Below are 23,229 nucleotides of genomic sequence, written 5' to 3'. Positions count from 1 at the left end.
GAGATAACAAATGGATGTTTTAAATCACTAATTTTTGGTAATTTCTTGTATGACAACAGAAAGCTAATATAAAGTCATATCATAATCAAAATGCCTAAAACCAATAAAAAAGAAATCTTAAAAATCAACCAGAAAAAAAAAAAAAAAGCACATGACATAGAGGATTAAGAATGAGCATACTTCTTATCAGAAACAACATAAGAAGACAATGCAGCTACATCTAGAAGGACCAAAAAAAAAAAAGAAATTGTCAACCTGGAATTCTAAATTTTACTTTAAATTAAATTAAATTAAATTAAACTTTATTTTATATATATATAGAGAGAGAGGGAGAGGGAGAAGGAGAGAGAGGGAGAAGGAGGGAGAGGGAGAGAGAGGGAGAGAGAGGGAGAGGGAGAGAGAGGGAGGGGGAGGGGGAGGGAGAGTGAGAGTGAGAGAGAGGGAGGAAGAGAGAGAGGGAGAGAGAGGGAGGAAGAGAGAGAGGGAGAGAGAGGGAGGAAGAGAGAGAGGGAGAGAGAGAGAGAGAGACAGACAGACAGAAATAGAGAGAGGGTCTCTTAAGCAGGCTCCACACTCAGTATGTAGTTGAAGTGGGGCTCAGTCCTGCAACCCTGGAATCATGATCTGAGCCGAATCAAGAGTCAGACAGAAATTCAACTGACTGAGCCACCCAGGTGCCTCAAACTGGAATCTATATCAAATGACATATCTTTCAAGAACAAGACAAAATGAAGATTTTTATTCAGACATACAAAGCTGAAAGAATTCATCAACAAACTTGCACTCTAAGAAGTGAATACTAGATGGAAATCTGGATCTAGACAAAAGCATAAAAGGTACCTGATAGGTGCACAAGTATAAAAAAAACTTTTTTTATTAGAAATCTTAATATCTTAAAAAGACTGTTAAAGCAAAAAGAATAACAATGTATTGTGGGGTTTATAAAGGTGCATAAGTAGTCTACATTTACATGTCTGTTTGTTCATTTGTTTGTTTTAATGATAATACGTGCTCAAAAATCTAGCAAACAAATATATTAGCATCAGGATTCACATGGCTCCAGTCTCCAGGTGAAGGTAGGCATGTATCAAGGGAAATTAGAATTTGACAAAATGAGTAGAAATTTAATTTGTGCTACATCATTTCTTTCCCCATGAAATTTAATGAAATATTCTTTGCTAAGATCGCTATCAGTGTAAAAAAGATTGTAAACTCACTTTTCAACTTTCAACTTTATATTTTGTTATTATTTCTTGATACCACCTCTTAAAAAGGCAAGGAGTGATTCAAGGCCATGCTTCTGATGAAACTGATGATATGCTTGACAGTGTAATAACCAGCCTTGTGAGCTGTTTCAGGAAAGGCTTTGGGAGCATGTCCAGGTTTTAGCAACATTTCATCCTTTTCAAAGTGGTCTCATGAAAAAGATCCACACTCTAAAGTGTTTTTCTGGGTGATTATTTAGCTTTCTTGCCTTTATAATCTGATTGAACCAAACCATGTCAACAAACTCTGACTTTAAGATCCCCAGCTCGGGTTCAGAAAACAAAATAAAACCAAAAGAAAAGTAATATATTTTTCTTAAAGTTTATTTCTTTCAAGGGAGCAAAAGTGGGTGAGGGGCAGACAGAGAGAGGGGGAGAGAGAGAATCCCAAGCAGCCTCTGCACTTGTGCAAAGACCAATGTGGGGCTCGAACTCATGAACCTTGAGATCATGCCCTAACCGAAATTAAGAGGTGGACACTTAACCGACCGGGCCACCCAAATGCCCCAGCAATACTTTTTATATTTATTCTATTTGACTTTTTTCAAAATGTCTGACTTGAATAACCACAGATGTCAATAATTATAATGACTGGTTTCTTTAACTGCTATCAATTAATTAGAAACCACTCTCGATGTCTTAATAGAATGACTATGAGTTTAGTTCTTCCTGATCCTGTATGATAGCATCCAATAATACTCTACATATGTTTGGAATGAAAGAATAGCTGAATAGCATAAATGAACACAGAAGTAATTTATTTAATAAATATAATTTCCAAAGTAACAATAAGTCTTTTCATTTTATCCATACACTTATCTGCTAATGTTAGTTTTCATCACTCCACTTTTCATTTTAAGCTAATATTTTAGCTAAAATGTATTAAATACGCAACACTCTTCAACATGTTTTACATATATTAATTCTCACCATTAAACTATAAGGGAGGTTCTATTATCCCAATTCTACAAATGAAAACTGGATTTCAGAGAGGACAGTAACTCGCCCAAAGTCTCACAGCTAGAAAGTGGGGAGTCCAAGTCAAACTAGGTCAGCCTGGAATCAGAGGCTCTGCTCTTAACTAACATGGTGTATTGCCTCCTAAACTTAACATATACAAGCCTTTCCTTTTCTTCTATTCCTCAGCTTGGTAAATGGCACTATCACTCACCCTCCTCAACTTGGTAAATGGCACTATCACTCACCCATGAAGCCCCGGATATCATTCTAGACTCAAACAAAAACTTGGATGTCATTCTGGAGTCTTCTCTCTGCTTCATCTCCTCTCATTTAATCAGTCATCAGATCTTATATATACTGGTACCTAAATTATTCTCCATTATCCCATTTTTCATGTAGGATGCCACTTTCTTAACTCAGGTGCTCAGCATTTCTCTCTTCTGCAACAGTTCTACTTCAACCTTCAACTTTGCGTTGCACACAGGACACAATTATCTGATGTGACATTCAGTCAAGAAAGGATATAAAAGCATTTTATCTATAGTTCTGTAGGACTGTTAGGAATGGCATGCAATTATGATGTCAGTAAAAAGAGAAAGATACCATCTCCAAGAGTACTATTCCTGATATATATAGATTCTACCTTATATAAAAAAGATCCAAGCCAACAAAGGCATCCACTAAGCTAACATTCTGCTAACACCTATATTTTTTCCTGAGGTCTAAATTACTACTCATGCTAATGACATCTGGTGGGATCATTATGTAAAGCTACATGACATCAAACGATTTACTTATGTACTTATAATGACATTTGCATTTGAATGTATTATCTAATTATTATTACTGCTTATAAAAGTGTAAATTAAAACCACAATGAGAAATCTCTACACTCTATCAGAATGGTTAAAGTATACATATAAATATAAATAAAACATAAAAATATAAATTAAAATGGCTAAAATAAAAATAGTGATAAGACCAAATGCTGGTGAATACGTGGAGAAACTGAATCATACTGGATTGCTGGTGGGAATATAAAATGTTCCCCAGAAAACAGTGTGGTAGTTTTTCTTAAAAAAACTAACTATGCAGCTACAATAATGACCCAATAATTGCACTCTCAGGCATCTACTCCAAAGAAATGAAAACTTTTGTTCACACAAAAACCTGTATACCAATGTCTAGAGCAGCTTTATCCATCTTATGGATGGAATTAGGTTTCATCTTATAATTTAAGTACATAAATTAAAGCCTTAACTCCCAGTGTTACAGTGTTTGGAGACAGAGCCTTTAGGAAAGTAACAAAGTTAAATAAGGTCATCTGAGTGAAGTCCTAATCCAATAAAGCTGGTGTCCTTTAAGAGGAAGAGACACAATACAGAGAAGAGCCCACGTAAAGCCATGGGAGCACAGTGAGAAAGTGCCTGTCTGCAAGCCAGGAAGAGAGTCTTCATTGGAAACTAAATCTATCAGCACCTTTTTCTGGGATTTCTAACCTCCAAAACTGTGAAAAAATAAATGTTCATTGTTTAAGCTACCCCGGCTGTGGTTATGGCAGCCAAAGGAGATTTACACACTTTGTAATAGCCAAAAACTCTAAACATTGATATTCTTCAATGGAAGAAAAGTTAAACTCTCATGTGTGGTAGGCAGAATAATGATCCCCACTGATGTCCAGATCCTAATCCATGGAACCCATAAATATATTACATTACACAGCAAACAAACATTAAGGTTGTAGATGAAATTAACCCATTTAGGAAAACTCTTACTCTTATAACCTAAATTAAAATGAACAAAGTATTTATTTAGAAATGAATATGAAAGAAAAATAAGAAGCCTGATTCATTCATTATACAATGAATGTTAATTTTTTCACATTAAAAATGTTAATATTTAATATACAAAACAAAATATACTTCAATGATGATAATGCTTATAATGACTGGTAAGGTTTAAAAAGAATTATGTACAAAATTATGTCCTGCTGTATTTCAGAATCACCTACAGTGCTCCAAAAATCATCTTCAAAATACAGGTACCTGGACCCTTCTCAAGAGACTTTAATTTTATAGAAGCCAAGTCACTTGGATTTTGAAAAAGATCTACAGATAATTCTGATGCAGAAGATGAAACCCAGCAATATAAAATTACAATTTTAGTCTAATATATAAACTTACTGTAGAAGACAACTTAAAACTGTAACAAAAAGGAATCAGTTTAAAAGTAATAAAAGTATAAAATGGAATACCGTATGGTGATTATAAATGATGCTGCAGATATGTTTGCTGACATGGAAAGATGTATGTAGATAAATATACAAATAGACACAAACAGTATGTGTGATATAATGCCATTTTATAAAACAAAATAAAATGCACACATATGTGTAGAATGTAGTTAATTCTGGTTGGCTGTGGTTATTTTTTATGCTGTTCTTTTTGCTTGCCTCCATTATTTGATATTTCTGAATGACTACATATAAATTACACACTCATACACATATATAAATATATATAAAGGAACTTCATTTTGGTGACAGAAAAGGTTAGCTTTAAATAATATGTATACTTTAAATAATTGGTATAACTTAAACTAAATTAAGAATTCTTTTTTCAGTTTAGCACATGCTTATGTATATATTTGATTTCTCAGTGAGTTTAATACCCAGATGATAAGATCCCACAGTACACAGAAAATAAGCAACCTAGGATGCAGACAAGTGCCAAAAGTGCTGGATTATATACTTTAAGCCTCAATAACCAACATATTTGACTGAAACGGTTTGATAACCATTAATTGATATATATTTGATTGAAACTGTGTTCTTAACTCTAAGGTTGAAGAGATACTGATCAGAGGTTCTCACCCATTATCAACGCTGCCTACATGAAATACTCTACATGATCACACCCTCACTCTCTACATGAATACTCTTCAGGTATCTTACATCTTTGCCATTTTTCTTCAAATAAAGTGCGTATTTTAGGTATGCATGGATGCATTTGGTGCAGGTGAGTATTGAGGAGCTGATAAAAAAAAAAAAAACAACAAAACTATGGGGAGAACTGTCTCCTCTTATAAAAAGGGATAAGATGATATGCCCTCCTATACTCATGTTTGCTTTGATTGTAAACTTAGGAAGTTTGCTTCGGGGCACCTGAACGGCTCAGTCGGTTGAGCTTCCAACTATGGCTCAGGTCATGATCTCACAGTTTGTGGGTTCGAGCTCCGCATCAGACTCTGGGCTGATAGGTTGGAGCCTGGAGCCTGCTTCAGATTCTATCTCCCTCTCCCTGCCCCTTCCCCGCTCATGCATCCTCAAAAGTAAATAAACATTTAAAAAAAAGTAAAGAAAAAGAAGAAGTTAGCTTCAATATACTAATTCTTTTCCTATAGCCTCCTGTGCACTCTAAAACTTCATGAATTTGGACTTTCCCTATGATGCTGATCACCAAAAACTTCAATTTTACCTTCAATGTAATTTTCCCTTCAGTGTAAACTTCAATTACACTCCACAGATTTGCTAAGTAAATTATATGCAAAACTAAATTCTGACAAATATGTACCCTAATTAAGATGTTTTCAAATACATTTTAAAAGACTATCTGAACAATTTTCACTTCGATTTACATACAATCCAATAAATCTGATCCCAAGAACACCTGATTACAAAGTTAGTCATTAATCTGCATTACAATTTATCTAACAATGCCCTATTACTAGAAATCATTCAAATAACTTTAAATACTAAGTCAGACTAGCACTCTCAATATATTGATGTTCTCTAAAACCACTAGGACACAACACTCGATATAATTTATATTTCTGCATGTTCCTTCTAAGGGCCATACAAGTTTACTACAGCACTGTTTTAACTACAATGAGTATACTGAGTTTCCAGTATATCCTGGATTGGCACTACTTGATAAGTTTACTTAAGGGAATGATTACTTCTCTACATAGCTTTATAATGAAAAGTTCTCAAACCCTCACAAGTTAAGCAGAAGTAAAAATTATAAATAATTCCTTCCTAAAACTATGTTATTAAAACTAAAAATTCAGGAAAATAATAAATCACAAGTTGAACAATTTAAGCAAATCTAAAAGTAAATTAAGAAATATTTATTTTGAGATAAAGCAAATATGGCAAAATTTTGACAAATGGTAAATGAAGACAAAAGATATATGGATAATACTATTCATGCGACTTTTCCATATGTTTGAAATTACTCAAAATTTAAAAGCTGAGAAAAAAATAGTTTAGAATTTGGTCCCCTCCCCAAATAGCATTCTATTATTTTATAGACTGACCATTTGATATATCAATACATGAATCCTTTAAAACAGTCTAAGTCCGCCTACATAGGTTAAACCAAATATTAGCTGAAATAGCCAAAATAAACATGAAATTACAGAAATATACACACAAAAATGTTTAATGTGTGAAGGAATGACTTTTTAAAGTTTAAACTCCCCTATTGTAAATTTTTAGTAACTAACTGCATATAGCTCTCTACTATATTAGCCAACTACTAACTTTTAAAAATAATTTTTTAAATAAAAATCTATTCAGAAAACATACCAAGCACCAAAAATAACAACTTTATAAAATGATCATCTCACCTCATCTAAGTCTTGGATATAAACTGGTTTTTCCTCAAAGCCAACTGGCATTGGTTCACTATAGGGAATCTTTACTTCTTCATACATCTTGTTATTCTCTCTTTGAATTCCTTCTGGTAAAATCATCTATAAACATCAGAAATTAAAATTAAATAATAATACAAACAATTGCTCTGGTAGAGATTATTTAATTAGAGAGAAAGAGAAAGAGAGAAAGAGAACACTAATGTCTTTAGACACAGCAGTGGTAAATAAATTTAGCTAGTTTAAAGAAAAACAAGGGTGCCTGGGTAGCTCAGTGGGTTAAGCGTCAGACTTTGGCCCAGGTCATGATCCTGCTGCGCTCTGTGCTAACAGTTCGGAGTCTGGAGCCTGGAGCCTGCTTCAGATTCTGCGTCTCCCTCTCTCTCTGCCCCTCCCCTGCTTGCACTCTGTCTCTCTGTCTCCCCCAAACATATTTTTTTTAAAGAAAAACAAGCTTAAGCAAAACAAAAACAAACCAAAAAACCACACACACACGAATTATTCATATACTGGATCTCTCATATAACACACAGACCATATTATGTTAATGAGTTTTAAGTATATATTGATTAGATGGTATCCTGAAGACAAATATACTTGTGTCACTAGGAAAACTGTGCCATATACATAGTGTAAAGAACATTAAAAAAGTGATGTAACCACTAAAACTCAAAAATACAAGTTCCATAAATAACAAAAGGGAAGAGAACAAATACATTTTGAGTACCTAATATGTGTCAAGAAGTTTCCATACACTGCATTATCTCATTTTCCCCAATATTTTGAAATTAAAGTTAGCATAGTATATCAACTAGTATAAGAGCCAGAAAAGACACAGGAAAAATCTATGTGTTATTTCCTCAGAATAGACCTATTATCCCAAAGTGGTCATATACCAGTGACATACCTTTGCACCAGCAATGAATGCTGATGTTCTCATGGCTTCAGCCTGGGAATCATAAACATGGGGATAACGTATTTTTTCAACGTCCATGTCTCTCTGCCTGCTCAGAATTGGAACACTTCTAGCATTCATAAGTGCCTGCTCTCTGTAAATATAAAAACAGTAGGATAAATACAAAATTTTTATCTAGCAAAAGGAAGCCAGTACAAAGTCACTATAATAACAATTTCAGGTAGCTTTCCATTATGAAGTGGAGGAAATTAAATTACACAAAGAAAGATATTAGTAATCCTCACATTTTCAGTGTAACTACATAGGAGTTAACACATTTTGTAGGTACTATTTTTAGATGACATCATTTGATAAGTTTAACTTAGTGTTCTTTATTTATAATTTTGTTTGTCACAATCCAAAGATGTTTAACAAGGTACAAGTTCCTTTATAAAAATAATATTCAAAATTTAAAGAACAAATATCATAATGCTTTTGTTTCTTTTTCTTCCTTTCTACTTCTAAATAACACAAGGAAAAGTATTCTTATTAAGCTAGAAAAAAACCCAAAAGTCTCAAAATAAATCTGTGTAGGCTTTACAAATTTTAACCTAGTGGTTTGTGCACAGCATCCAAAATAGCTTACTTCTATAATCTAAAATTCTCACCTACATAGATGTAACCAAGAATATTTTAATTAAGAAGATCATTGCTTTCTTATCCCAGAAAATTAGGTTTTCATACAACAAAAGTCTGTTCTTATAAGAAAACCTTACTAGAAGTACGAGTTATCTAAATTGTTAAGACTAACCAAAAAATAATGCATAAAGGTAGCAATTACAACAGAAGCATCTTTCAGCTTCTGGTTTTTATTACCTTTGTATCCGCAATTCCTTAGGATCAAAGCACATAACTCCTTCTGCAATTTCTCCATCCTCTCCAGCCTTTTTTTCTCGTCTGGCAATTCTTTTTTCTTCACGACGATACTGTTTCATTAATTGCTTTTCTTGTTCAGACTGAATGGTAACTTGACAACCATAGTTAGGTTTAGCATTTTCTCCTAAAATTTTTTTGCAATTGTCTACAAAGCAAATTTAAGAAATACCATGTTCTATGAGTTTAAACTTTAGGAAAACCATTTTTCCCCTTCACCAAAATATAAAATAGCACAATGCTCTAATAATTCAGTTTTTTTTAAAACTGTCATATTCAATTGTATGTTTTATGGAGAGTTGTTTTTTTTTTTTAATGTGATATCTAAGCGATATTAGACAGTGGCTAAGAAAAGTCAGTAGATATTTTCTTCATACGCACTACATAGTTTAGTGTCATAAATTCTTACACATAACATCAGGAACTTAAAAATTCAGTTTTATAATTTTGAAATTATTTGTTTACATAATTTCAATAAATATAATAATTATCAATGCTAATTAGCACTTACTGTTAACATAATGAAATAAATATATTCTTTACATATTAGATATAACTTTTCCCTGTGTAACAGCCTTACTGTGTTAAATTGAATATATGTTTTTACTCACTTATACATGAAATACAATTTATTAACATTAGCTCAGGATATATTTAGAAGATGACCAGGCAAATAAAGACTGTGATCCACCTTTCCGTGGAAATACAGTTAAAAACAAAACAAAACAAGGGAAGATGGCTACAGCCACTAACAATCAGGTCAATGAAAGTTCAATGTTTCATCTACAAGGTCCAATTTAAACCTGTGGTTTGGTCAACTCAATATTCAGGAAATTTTTTTCTTCCAACAGGATTAACCTTCCATGTTTAATTAAATCTTTTGAAGTAGTAGTATCCTGGCTCACTGTGGCCCTAAAGGAAATCACAGGAATGTTGCTGAAAGCAATCCAAATCAATACACATTTACTGTATTGGGGACCTACTAGTTCCAGGCACTGCTGCTAGGCTAGGAAGCAATAAAGAACTAAACTTGGTCCATACTCTGAAGGAGCACAGTACAAAGTTATTTTATTAAACTCCAAGATCCCACACCGAACAAGGAAGGAATTAAAAAAGCATCAAGATAGCGAAATAGCCTTCTAATTCATTTAAGTCAAATCTTCACAATTCTCAGTCATTTGTCACTACCTCAATACATAATTTTGAATAAATCATTTTAACTCTCAATCACATTAAGTAATCCCTCTGTATAATGGTTTTAGAAATCTCAAGAAGGAAACTGAGAAATAAAAAACTATGAAATGAGATATGATCTCCTTTATATTAGTACAGTTCTGAAAAAATGTTTTTTTCTAGGTCATATATATTTTACTTTTTGGTAAAGTCTTATACATCTATTATAATGATTAAGTTTGTAGCCAATTAACTTTCAATGGTAGAGAACAGACAGGTTTGACAAAGGGAGGTGGGTGGAGATGGGCTAGATGAGTGATGGGTACAAAGGAGGGAACTTGTGATAAGCACTGGGTGCTGTATTAAGTAGAATGTGAATAATACCATGTGAATAACACTATGTATTTATTATATAAATGAATGTTAAGGATTCTGTGTGTGAAACTAAATACCCTGGATGACACTCTAAGTGCTATGCTAATGTAATTAACATTTTAAACAAATGTAATAAGAAAACAGGTCTGCTTCATTAATAGCTTTTTTAAGCCTCAAAGAAAATATACTGGAATCCTGTAACACTGAACATAATAGGTAATTTTCAAATTAAGTCATACAGCAGCAAAAGTTTAAATGTATAGTCTTCCTTGGTAGGTTCAGTTAACTTTAGAGCCTGAAAAGTAGAAATGAAATGAATAAGTTTACCAGTAATTCTATAAAATTTTACTGAAGAAGAATGTGGAAGCTTGTATCCTTTTAGAATGTAATCGTGACCAAAAAGATCTTGTGTAACTACTCAAAACACTGTCCTCAATAGCATAAGCTAACTTAATTTTTATTTTATGACACACCCTGGAGTAAACATTCTTCACATCAGCCCTAAAAATAGAATTTAATTTACAACTATCCTTACCTTAGCAGTCAATCCACTTTACCCACCCACTTCTCACCTACATTTCCTGGTTATAATAAAAACAGAAGAGATAAAATGGGTGATGCGCATCTGGATTAAAAAGTTTTAAAAAAATCATTATGAAAACTAGAAAATGATAAATAGTAAGAAGCAACTTCTAAGACCACGATTTTGGAGGAATAAAGAAAAGGATGGGATGTGATGGTCATATTAAAGTAGCTTAATAAAGAATGCAAATATAATTTGGTAGTTTTTAAAGAATTTTGAAGGATCCTCAACACAAAATTAGATCAGAAGATACAAATGGATGAGAACACTGGTAAAGTAATAAGAGTCTGAAGAATCTTTTCTTCAAGAATATTTCCTTTCCATACCACCTCCCTCCCCGCAAATAAAGGAAAATATCTGTTTAAGGCATGTACACGAGAAACTCTACTGAAAAAAAAATCTGAAACATGCTGCTTGTCAGCTTCTTTACACTAGTCCTTAGACAAAGTTAAAGCCTACTAATACCCCACTTTTCTATAGTAAAATTACTACTCTTAGATAGTGGCAATAATAATGATCTAGCTTAGAATAAAAGAGTAAAAGCAGTATGAGAAAAGTAGATAATATTTCTGGGCAGATTGATGGTTCAAATATTTTTTTTTTTAATAATTCAAATCTAATATTTGTTTTTGGGTTCAAAACTATGTTGCTTCTAAAAAGTTATCCAAAGAGAATAAAATTTGTGTATAAATGTTATACAAAAATGAACATAATTAAACTGCAAGACAACACTAACTCATCACCTATAGTTCCAAAAAAAAAAAAAAAAAAAAACCACCACAGGTGAAGCTGGAATCATTTTGAACTTTCTGTTAAGTAAATTAGCACTATTAACAGGTGAGATCAATATGTATCCCTATAGCAACACTTAGGCTGACAAAATAAACAATAAATTGTCAGAATTTACACTGCAAGACTAGATATTTACATTCATTCCTTTCTTTCTGGCGGACACCCATTTTAAATGCTCTTAAACTCTGGTGGTTTCCAACAATGTGTGATAAATATCTTTAGCAGGTGGGAGAGCCTTCTTAGAGCAAGGCAGTTTGTAAGTGATAAAGTTAAAGAACAACGAAACCTGCATAAAGACAAAGTGGCTAAACTCAATTCTTCTAAGTTTCTAAAAATCTCAAGACAACTCCAGGAAACTACCAGTAATCAAAGTATAGGATAAGAAAGTCCCAAGAAATTTTGGATTTAAATCAAGGTTCTTTTCATAACTTCATTTTAGTGCCATACTCATATATGTGAGGAAAAGATAACATAACTTACATTAAAAAATGATAAATGCCAATTCATTTGAAGAAGGGAGGGATGTCTAATTTTTTATGCCCAGGCACTTTTTAAAAATTCCAAACTATATATAAGGCTGGCAAAGAACATTTGGGTAAAAGTACGAAATTCAGGTTTCCTGCTTATGACTTAAAATCTGAGTTCAGCATCAGTTGTATCATAGTAAGCAAAGCATTTTTTAAAATTATTTTGGCTTCCTCAACTACTCTAATTCTTCTGGGGCTTTTAAATACATGTGATACATGACAATATAAATATTCAATTTGCTGAGCATAACTGTATTGCAGTTTAGTAGGAGACTGCTATTGTTCTTAAATGTACGATGAAGATTTTACAGGTGAAATATTATGATGTCCGCAACTTCCAGGCCACTGTTCATCGAAAATGTTAAATGTAGGTGTTTGTTTATGTATATGTGAGTGAGTGCATGTGTAAAGAGGATAATAAGAGAAAGAAAGCAAAATGTTAACTGTCGAATCTACACAAAGGTATGCAAGTGTCCACTGTACTATCCTTGTACTATCTAGGTTTGAAAGTTTTCCAAATAAAAAAGTTGGGAAGAAATTATAACACTACTTGGCCCACAGTTAATATCAAATGTAGTTGCTTAAAAAAAAAAAAAAAAAGTATCTATTCAAACCTTCAGCAAAAAATAAAAAATTAAAAAAATAAAAAAAACTGCCATACCTAAACAGAATAGAATCTCTACCATAACAGCCTATTTAGGGCATTGTGGTATTTGTTTCATAATCTGCCATATCTAAAATCTACTTTAAAAAGTGTTATCGCTAAATTATATAATAGACCAAAAGATATTAATGTATAATTATATTAAAAAGATTTGCTAACCAATGAATCTTCCTTTAAATTGGAATTACCACTGAACACTTTCTTACCTTGAAGAGCCTGCAACTTATGATCATTTGAAGAATTAAGAAATCTATCCACAATTGTAATTCTGTTCTGGAGGAGTTTCTCAATAAGTTCAAGTCCATCAGGTCCCAGCAGTTCAAATAGCTTAAAAGAAGAATCAAAACAACTGTTACCTCAAATCACCTTTTTCAAGTTATTAATACCTTATTCAACAGAGGTATGAAGCCAAACTGCTAGAGCAAGAAGTACGCAAACAATACCTTGGAAAAAAATAGGAACTTAGGAAAGAAAAGCAACTCTTCATATTGTTACATATCTTTCAGGTTTACAAAGTTAATATGCAATTACTAAAGCACATGATTCAATCTGTAAAAGTAATCATGATTATGATATATATGGTGTATAAATCATTATGACATATATATAACTAAATCACAGAATTATAAATCCTTACACTTGCCTTTCCTAGGTATAACCAAATGAAATTCCAAAATTAATTTGCTTTTTAATATTGTTCTGGTTTTGGCAAATAGAGTCCAGAGTATGAATTTTCTTCCAACTTACTACACATAACAGCTATCATTTTAGAGTTAAAGAACCATTAAAACGTTTTAATGATTCATGACACACCACATTTTTAATGCTTAATAACTGTTTTATTTTATTAAATTTATTTTATTGATGTTTAATTAATACTTTTTAAAATTTTATTTAATTTTGAGAGAGAGAGAGAGAGACAGAGCACGAGTTGGGGAGAGGCAGAGAGAGAGGGAGATACAGAATCTGAAGCAGGTTTCAGGCTCTGAGCTGTCAGCACAGAGCCCAACGCAGGGCTCAAACTCATGAACAGTGAGATCATGACCTGCGCCAAAGTTGGACGCTCAACCGACTGAGCCACCCAGGCACCCCTTAATTGATAATTTTTAATGCTTAATAAATCTGAAATCTAAAACACAGTTCCACAAAGTACTTTATGTAACTTTTTATAAAAAATTTCCATGTGTATCTCATGCAGAGCAGTTGCCAAAGATTAAGTTTATTCAAGTCAGAGAACCAGTTTTAGGATTAAGAAAGACTTTCAATCACATAATTATACAAAGTAACTGCTCCAGAAAGCCTTTCAATTTCTTCCAGTATGGTTCCAGGATGTTTTTTACTCCTGTCCAGAAATGTTATATCTAATTTTACATGTGAAGATTTTATATCAGCCAAATTCTAACTATTCTCAGAGATTCATTCCACACAAAATCATAATTAAAGTAGGAACTTATGTTAAGTATATGTGAAATGCTAACTATTTAATAAATATTTTCTTTTTGCTGTTCATTTAACTGACATTATCTACATATAAGGCCAAGGCCCTAGTCCTAGAACCTCTACTTTTGGCCTAAACATCATGGAGTATACCGGGGCCCAATCACTCTCACCCTGGCTCATAAGGCACTAATTCCACACCAGGAGAGGCAAGCCAAGAAGGACTTAGGCTACTGCCTACCCCTTCCATCAGCACTCAGCTCTTAGAGCAAGGGTGTCAGTCAGAGATAAACTGTCCCTTGTCCCCACTCCTAGCTCCAGAGTTTGCCTCAAAGATTTTGTCTGGGGGAAGAACTAGGCTATAAAACAGAAAGGTCCCAATCTCTTCCAAAGGTATGGGCCTCATGTGCAACTTGGCAGAAAGTCGAAGCCTTAGGGTCCTCTCAAAAACAGCACAGATTGTGGTTAACTATAAGTAGAAGAGTCACAAATTGAACAACCAGGTTACAAAAGAGAACTAAGGAAGGACAAGGGGGGGAAGAGCCGATTCCTTCAAAGTGGCCACAAGTTTATTAGTTTGTGGAGCAATTTATGCCCCACGACATTTCTGTGACCAGAGCAATTATCTGGTAATTAGTAAAGTTTAATAGCTGGCTAGGTCACGGAAAGAAAAGCAGAGCGTCCTGCCAAAACTACTTTCATCTAGGATGACTGTGGATATACCCGAAAGTGTGCCTCCTTGAGGAACAATATCAGAAGCTAAAACACCGTGGGGTAAGGCTTAGAGGAATTGTCTGCACTAAAATATCCAGCTAGTCACCAAGCCAATAAACAAGCAAATAACAATCATAAACCCTGGCAGTGGTAGATTAGATGAAATAAACAAATTCCTAGAAAGACAAACTAGCAAATAGCAGACAATCTGAATAGATCTATAACAAGTGAAACACTGAATTAAAACAACCCACAAAGAAGTCTAAATGACTTCACTGGTGAGTCCATTCAAAAGACTTAATGCCAATTCTTCACAAATTCTTCCAAAAAACAGAACATCTCCCAGGTCTTACTCTAACTCCAAAACCAGACAAATATATTACAAGAAAACTACAGACCAATATCTCTTAGAAGTTGAGACACAAAAACCTCAATAAAATACTAGTAAACCACATCCAGCAATATAGAAAAGGAATTACACACCATGACAAAGTGATATTTACATCAGGAACATAAGACCAGTTCAACATAAGACAATCAATTGATGCATTACATTATATCAACACAATAAAAAACAAAAGTCACATGATCAGCTCAACAGATGCAGAAAAAGCATTTGAAAAATCCAATAGCCTTTCATGATAAAAACACTTAACAAAGTAGGAATATAGGTACTTTTACCACCCGATGAAGGGCATCTACGAAAAACCCATAGTGAACATCATACTTAATGGTGAAAACACTGGATACTTACCACTAAGAATAGAAACAAGACAACAAAGTTTGCACTTGTGACTTCTATTGAACACTGTGCTGGAGGTTCAAACCAGAGCAATTGGGCAAGAAAAAGAAATATAAGGTATTCAGATTAAAAGGAAAAAGTAAAACTTTCTATTCATAGATTGTCTATGTAGAAAATACTAAAGGATCCGCTAAAATACTATTCAAAGTAATAAACAAGTTTTCAAAAATCATAATAAAACCATTCAGTGAAGAAAGATGAGACTTTTCAATGAATGATGCTGAGACAACTGGCTAGTCATATGCAACAGAATGAAGTCAGACCCTTATACGATATACAAAAATTAACTCAAAGTGGATCAGTATTCTAAATGTAAGAGCTAAACATAAAATTCTTAGAGGAAAACAGAATAAGATCTTTATGGCCTCAGATTTGGTAAAGGATTCTTAAATATGACACCAAAAGCATGAGCAACAAAAGAAAACACAGATAATTTGGATTTTAGCAAAACAAAATTTGTCCCCTTCAAGGAAAAATGCAGAATGGGAGAAAATATTGGTAAACCATATATCTGGTAAGAAACCTGTACCCAGAGTATATAAAGAACTCTTACTACCAACAAAAATACAACCAATTAAAAACTGAGCAGAAGATCTGAATTTATCCTAGGAAAATACAAAAAGGACCAATAAGCAGATGAAAAGATACTCAAAATCATTATGCATCAGGGAAATGCAAACTAAAACCACAAGAACCATTAAAAAAAAAAAAAACTGGAAAAGAACAAGTGTTGGCAAGGATGTGGAGAAAACTGGAAACCCATACATTGTGGGAATACAAAATTGTACAGCCACTATGGAAAACATTTTTCCGATTCCTAAGTTAAATATAGAATTACAACATGACCAATTGATTCCATTCCTAGGTATATACCCCCAAAGAACTGAAAACAAACAAAAGTTTTGTCGTAACAAAAACTTTTATACATACATGGCTATTCACATAGCCAAAAGGTAGAAACAACCCAAATGTCCACCGACCAAAGCATGGATATACAAAATGTGGTATATCCATACAACAGATATTACTAAGCCATAAAAAAGAATGAATTAGTGTACAACATGGATAAATCTTAAAAACATTTTGCTAAGTGAAAGAAGCCAATCACAAAAGACCACATACACATGATTCCATTTACATGAAATGTCCAGAAGAGAGAAATCTCTAGAGACAGAAAGTAGATTAGTGGTTCTTTAGAGCCTGAGAAGAAGGTGGGAGGGAGGAGGAGGAGAGAAGCTAAAGGCTTAGGATTTCTTTTTGAGATAAGGAAAATGCTCTAACATGACTGTGGTGATGGCTGAACATATCAATGAATATACTAAAAACCACTGATTTATATACTTTAAATGGATGAATTGCATGGTATGTGAATCATATATCAATGAAGATATTTCATTGAATTATAAACCAAAATGGCTTAAACTAAATACTAAAAGTAGCCAGAAAAAATTGCTTATGGTTGAAAGATAAAGACTGAATGCAATTTCCTTATTAAAATATTAAGTGAATGTTCTCAATTGCTGTTAGTTCAATTTAAGCCCCATGCTTAATGTTAAGAGTGATATTTTAATTTTTTTTTTCAACGTTTTTTATTTATTTTTTTGGGACAGAGAGAGACAGAGCATGAACGGGGGAGGGGCAGAGAGAGAGGGAGACACAGAATCGGAAACAGGCTCCAGGCTCCGAGCCATCAGCCCAGAGCCTGACGCGGGGCTCGAACTCACAGACCGCGAGATCGTGACCTGGCTGAAGTCGGACGCTTAACCGACTGCGCCACCCAGGCGCCCCAAGAGTGATATTTTAAAACCAACAAATTCAAATTAAAAGATACTTCCATACTCCAAACAAACTATAGTAAGAAATGCTCTCTACATACAGCATGAAATGTCTTTCATAGTCTATCAACTCTCAAAGAATGTGTTATTTTTTTAATGTTTTACTTATTTATTATTTATTTATTTATTTATTTATTTATTTATTTTTAGAGAGAGCACAAACCAGGGAGGGCCAGAGAGAGAGGGAGGCCGAGAATCCCAAGCAGCCTCCACGCTGTCAGCGAAGAGCCCCATGCAGGGCTTGAACTCATGACCTGTGAGACCATGACCTGAGCTGAAATCAAAAGTCGGACACTTAACCGACTGAGCCTCCCAGGCACTCCAAGAATGTTAATTCTTAAATTGAGACCATTTCTTCCATAAGAAGATAAATTATCATGGTAGAGTTATCCTTACACATATTCTAAGCTACTTCAAGTTTACTTAATCTGAAATACAATATTCACACATGATAAATTAGAGATTCACAACTTTTTAGTTCACCATAATTTTAGGAAAACATCGGTATATTTGGAAGACAACTTGTAATGTAACATCTCAGGGGGAGGATCACCACAGCACAGAGCCATTTTCTCTTCTTTTCTTTTCTTTCTTTTTCTCTTTCTTTCTTTCTCTCTTTCAAGCCCATTATTTCTTAAAAATAACATACCTAAGACCTAGCAAAAGAGCTGTTTTGCTCTGAAGAGTAGGACTTCCATGACTTCCAAGATGAAGAATCCCCAGTAGAATTCTGAGATCAGCTGTTACCAAATTTAAAGTAATCCCCAAATTATGCTTTCCCTAACATTTGCCATTTTCATCCACAGTGAGAGCAGGTGCAGTTCTCATTCAAGATTTGCACTACAAACTAATTTGGCACTGAGCATGACTATTTGTAAAGGTACAGCTGTCTGGATCACTGCTCTATGCACTGACACAAGTTCCAGAAGCTATCAAATTGCAAAACAAAGAGGGAGGGAAAAGTTAGCCATGAGTACAGAAACAGACATCAACTACAAAGTTTAGAAAGAAACGAAAGAAAAGTAAAAAAAAAAGAAAAAAAGGAAAGAAAAGAAAGAAAGTTTCACTACCCTGGCTATAAATTAAAGATATGAAATTTAAAGGAGACCACAAGAGTAATAGAGGTTGTTAAAGCCCTGATAGAGGTTGTTAAAGCCATTATTGGGGTGCCTGGGTGGCTCAGTTGGTTACAAGTGTCCAACTCTTGATTTTGGCTCAGGTTGTGATCTCACAGTTCATGAGATGGAGCTCAGCATTGGGTTCTGTGCTGACAGCATAGAGCCTGCTTCAGATTCTCTCTCTCCCTCTCTCTCTGCCCCTCCCCTGCTCTCACACACATACACACTCTTTCTCCCTCTCTCTCGAAATAAACATTTTTAAAACACATTATAATCAATGTATTATTATTATAAGGTATTTTAATAGATAAAGTTTCTCTTAGAATTCTCATTGTTTTATAAATCCATTTTCATTAAATTAAATTATTAAATTGAAGTAGTTCTTTATCAAAATCAAATAGAATGGAAAAAGTTAAAAAATCAACCAAGAGTCTACATTCCTAAGTGTCAAAAAAAATTATTTCAGAGTATGTACACACTAACTTTAAAATGGTATTACTTCCTTGTTTCTTATAATACTTTTAACAGATAAATATAGCTTGTTAATCTCTCAGAAAAAGTAATTCCCACTTTATCCCATATTCTGAATATCATTTTTGTTCCAAAAGAACAATGGTACAATGGATGTTATATTCTCAACACAGTATCAAGTGAATCACAAATGGTACATTATAAAGCAAAAGATAATGATAAATGTTTGAATAATATACCATGGAAAATTATACTATAAAACCTATGAAAATTGAGAGAGAATGAGCTTAAATTAGAACTATAAATTTGTTCTCAAACTGCGATATGCAAAGATTTGCTGAGTGTCTGTGAAACCACAGAATAAATATGATAAACATCCTTGGACTATCAGTTTACTCAAAAGATTTAGAGAAAAAAATATTATTTTCGTTTAAAATACAACTTTGGTCATGTCAATATCCTGTCTGAACTCTGCTTCTCAGGTAAATAAAAACAAAAACCAAAAAAGAACAATTATTTAGTTGCTAATTGCTTGAAAGCAAATAAAATTTTATTATTTATAAAAGGTTTGTCAGTTCCATTCTGTTTCTATATAGTCAATATTAAAGAATTCATCAAAAGTCAAAACTAAGTCTATTTGGAGTTCTAAAAGACCTTTCAAAAGAAAGATCAACCATTCTACATATCAAATAGTCAATGCACATTCTGAAAAATGATTCAGGGATACAGAGTAGACATGGTATCTTGATGTGAGCGAACTATCTTTTTGTATAACAACATGGTTAAGTAGATTATGGGATTAATCTCAATACCGAGTTAAGCCACTAACGTTTTTCTACAAGGATGGGCCATGTCTCTGTCCTTTTCAAAATTTTATCAATGATATATAAAGTGAAGACATTAAATCAAATTTGCTAACGTGTTAATAAGTTGCATGGTAGAATCAAGATTATAAATTTTCTAAATTGTCTGATATATCTGGCAGGACCTAAGGGGAAGTAACGGAGGTAAATATAAAACCCCACAATTAGGGTAAAAAACAAAACAACAACAACAAAAACTCATGTGAATTTCTGTAAGATGGGTAAACCTGGTCCTACAAATAAATTCCTAAGAAAAATCCTGAAAGGATGGGTGAGGGGGGTGGTTACTTGTAAGGTCAGTATGAATAAAAAATGTAATGAAGGCTGGGAAAAATTTATGTATTAATAGTAATATTTCAAAAATCTCATTTAGTGGGGCTCCTGGCTGGCTCAGTTGGTTAAGCATGCAACTCTTGATCTCCAGCAGTTCATTAGTTTGAGCCTTACGTAGGGCCTAGACATTACTTTAAAAAATCCCATTTAGCAACTCAAAGGCTATTACATTGATTAAACCATTTTTAGAGTGCTGAGTTCAATTTGAGTCATACTTTTTAAGGTCACAATCAAAAAAATATTGTAGAACATGAAAAACAAATAAAAATAAGATATATCTATGCAAACTTTTTCAATAGCAAAATGAGTAGGGGAGGAGCAGAAAGAGGAGAGAAACAATCTCAAGCAGGCTCTGTGATGCCAGCACAGAGGCCAATGCAGGGCCCATACTCACAAACCTCGAATTCATGACCTTAACCAAAACACAGTCAGATGCTTAACTGACTGAACCACCCAGGCACCTCTATTTTCCATTCTGTTTGAAGAATACTAATTCATAGATTTGATGAAGAAAGTGAATTTTATTTTGACCCCATCTTCCTTATCATTCCACACTGCTAAATACTCCTTATACTTCTTTAAACACACTTTTCCTTTGATACCCTTGATACATCACTCTTTTGATGTGTCCTACCACTTAGAGCTACCTTCCTATCTCCATTTCAGGCCCACTTTGCCTATCAAATGTTGGAGTTTCTTAAGGCTTAATCCTAGGCTTTCTCTCACTTTCACTCCATATTCTCTCCTTAGCTGTTCACATCTAAGCCCTTACATTCCTTAGCAAACATATGCTAAAAACTCTTAATTTTATATATCCTTCCCAGAACTCTACTCTGTGCACAGACTACAGTTCTGGGAAGGATGTATAAAATTATATCTAATTGCCCAGTTATCATCTCCACTTGGAGGTCTCAAGACCTCTCACAATTCTACATGTCCAAAACTATGTTTGGTTTTCTACCCTCTTCACCCTTTTCTAAGTGTTCACTATTTCCATGAATGGTATTACTGCCATCCCTCCAGTTATATAAGTGAAAGGCTAAAATGCATCCATAACCACCTCTTTACCCCACAACACCCACACCACTTCTGTCATCCAATCCACTATCAAGTCCTCTTGATCTCAACCACTAAACAGATTTCAAGTCTTTATGCTTATCTATTTTTAAGCTCCCAAACCTTTACTGCCTGTACCACTCAAAAGACTTCCTAAATGGTTTTTGCACATCTATCCAAAACACTCCAATCCATTCTCCACATAGCAACCACAGTAAATTATATGAAATGTAGGTCTGACTAATACATGCTACCTCCCCTCTACCCCTTGCCAACAAACTCTCCAGTGGCTCTCCATTGTTCTAAAAATGGAGTACTGAATTGAAATGCACATAGAACCAGAATTTCAAAATGTCACAAGTGCTAAACTATGATAAAAAAAAATACTGATGCATACTCAATCATATTGCTCTGACTAGAATTTTAATACCATTAATAAAGTTAAATATAACTTCTAAAGCAGCATCCTTTTTAACTCTCCATTTCTATGTATGTTTTATGTTGAACATAAGGCAGAATAGTATATGTATATACTTTAAATTAAATAACTACATTTATATCAAGGATGCATTATTAAAAGTGATTATTAGAAGGTATGATCAAAAAAGTTTGGAGACCAGTGCTTTAAAGTATCATTCTGTTATGAAAGTTTTTCACAATGTAACAGTTTTCTAATCTAGGTATGTCTTAATTACTACCTATGTTTCATAATACTTTCTCTGAAAAGGTTATTAAATGAATGGTGTTTCTGAAAATTGCTGGTGTTTTATAGAACTCAAGGAATACAAAATATGTATAATCCACTGATACCATCACTGCTCATTTTTTACAACTTTTTTAAGTGCATTCTAAATTAGCAACCCCATCATTATTTCATATTATTCCTTGTCAGTCGGTTTAATTTAATAATCTAAAAATTTATGAATGCTAGTCTAACATAGCAGTTTAGCATAGGAGAAAGTCAGCCAGGCCTCAAATCTTTAGCCTAATGCTCAAGAGTTTTAGGACCTCAGACATCCTCTCTGAGCTTCCTATGTTCTCATTTGTATAGCAGGAATAAGAGTACACTCCCATCCTTTGCAGGGCTGTGATGTGAAAAAAATAATACATGTAAATGTTTTTGACACAATGCCTTCCATATAGTTAATGTTAGGTGTTTAATATTATTAAAATAAATGAATCATAAAGAGAGAAATAAAAGTATAAAAATAATTTGAATCACAATAATATTGATAACAATACCTAACACTTGTATACTATTTGTGTCCCAAGCAAGGTATGAAGTGCTTTACAAATAAAGCATATATTTTCAGGACGCCTGGGTGGCTCAGTCCGTTAAGCATCCAACTCTTGGTTTAAATTCAGGTCATGATCTCGCGGTTTGTGAGATCGAGCCCCGCATTGGGCTCTTCATTGGCATCTCAGAGCCTGTTTGGGATTCTCTCTCTCTCCCTCTCTGCCTCCCCTGCTTGTATTCTCTCTCTCTCTCTCTCTCTCTCTCTCTCAAAATAAATAAACATTAAAAAAAATTAAAGCATATATTTTCCCTGTATCTGAAGAAGTATTTAATAAATTTTTGCTAATTATATACAACACTGATGTATTTATCACTTAAAAACAATCATAATAGAAAATAATTAAATGAAAACACTACAAACATATCTAAAAATCAACTACTGTTAAGAAATAAATGAACACAACAAATATTAAAAACATCTGATATGCATATTTATGTCAACATGTTTTTAAGAAAGTATGCTCATGATTGTAATATGTGCAT

General features: G+C 33.5%; 1 protein-coding gene across 3 annotated transcripts in view; it reads right to left on the bottom strand.

Moving 5' to 3' along the window:
- ASCC3 (activating signal cointegrator 1 complex subunit 3) overlaps positions 1-23,229 on the bottom strand; it is a 359,800-nt gene that overhangs the window by 280,602 nt on the left and 55,969 nt on the right. For all 3 annotated transcript variants that reach the window (XM_019442967.2, XM_019442970.2, XM_053904622.1), the window contains exons 5-8: positions 13,027-13,147; positions 8,650-8,854; positions 7,786-7,927; positions 6,855-6,980 (exon numbers count right to left, since the gene is read on the bottom strand). In XM_019442967.2, coding sequence (XP_019298512.2) covers positions 6,855-6,980; positions 7,786-7,927; positions 8,650-8,854; positions 13,027-13,147 — 594 coding nt within the window. The remainder of the gene's footprint in view (positions 1-6,854; positions 6,981-7,785; positions 7,928-8,649; positions 8,855-13,026; positions 13,148-23,229) is intronic.

This window comes from Panthera pardus, unplaced genomic scaffold (genome assembly GCF_024362965.1).
Source record: "Panthera pardus isolate Hobbes unplaced genomic scaffold, ASM2436296v1 HiC_scaffold_17, whole genome shotgun sequence".
Taxonomy (NCBI): domain Eukaryota; kingdom Metazoa; phylum Chordata; class Mammalia; order Carnivora; family Felidae; genus Panthera; species Panthera pardus.
This window is presented reverse-complemented; position numbering and strand designations above follow the sequence as displayed.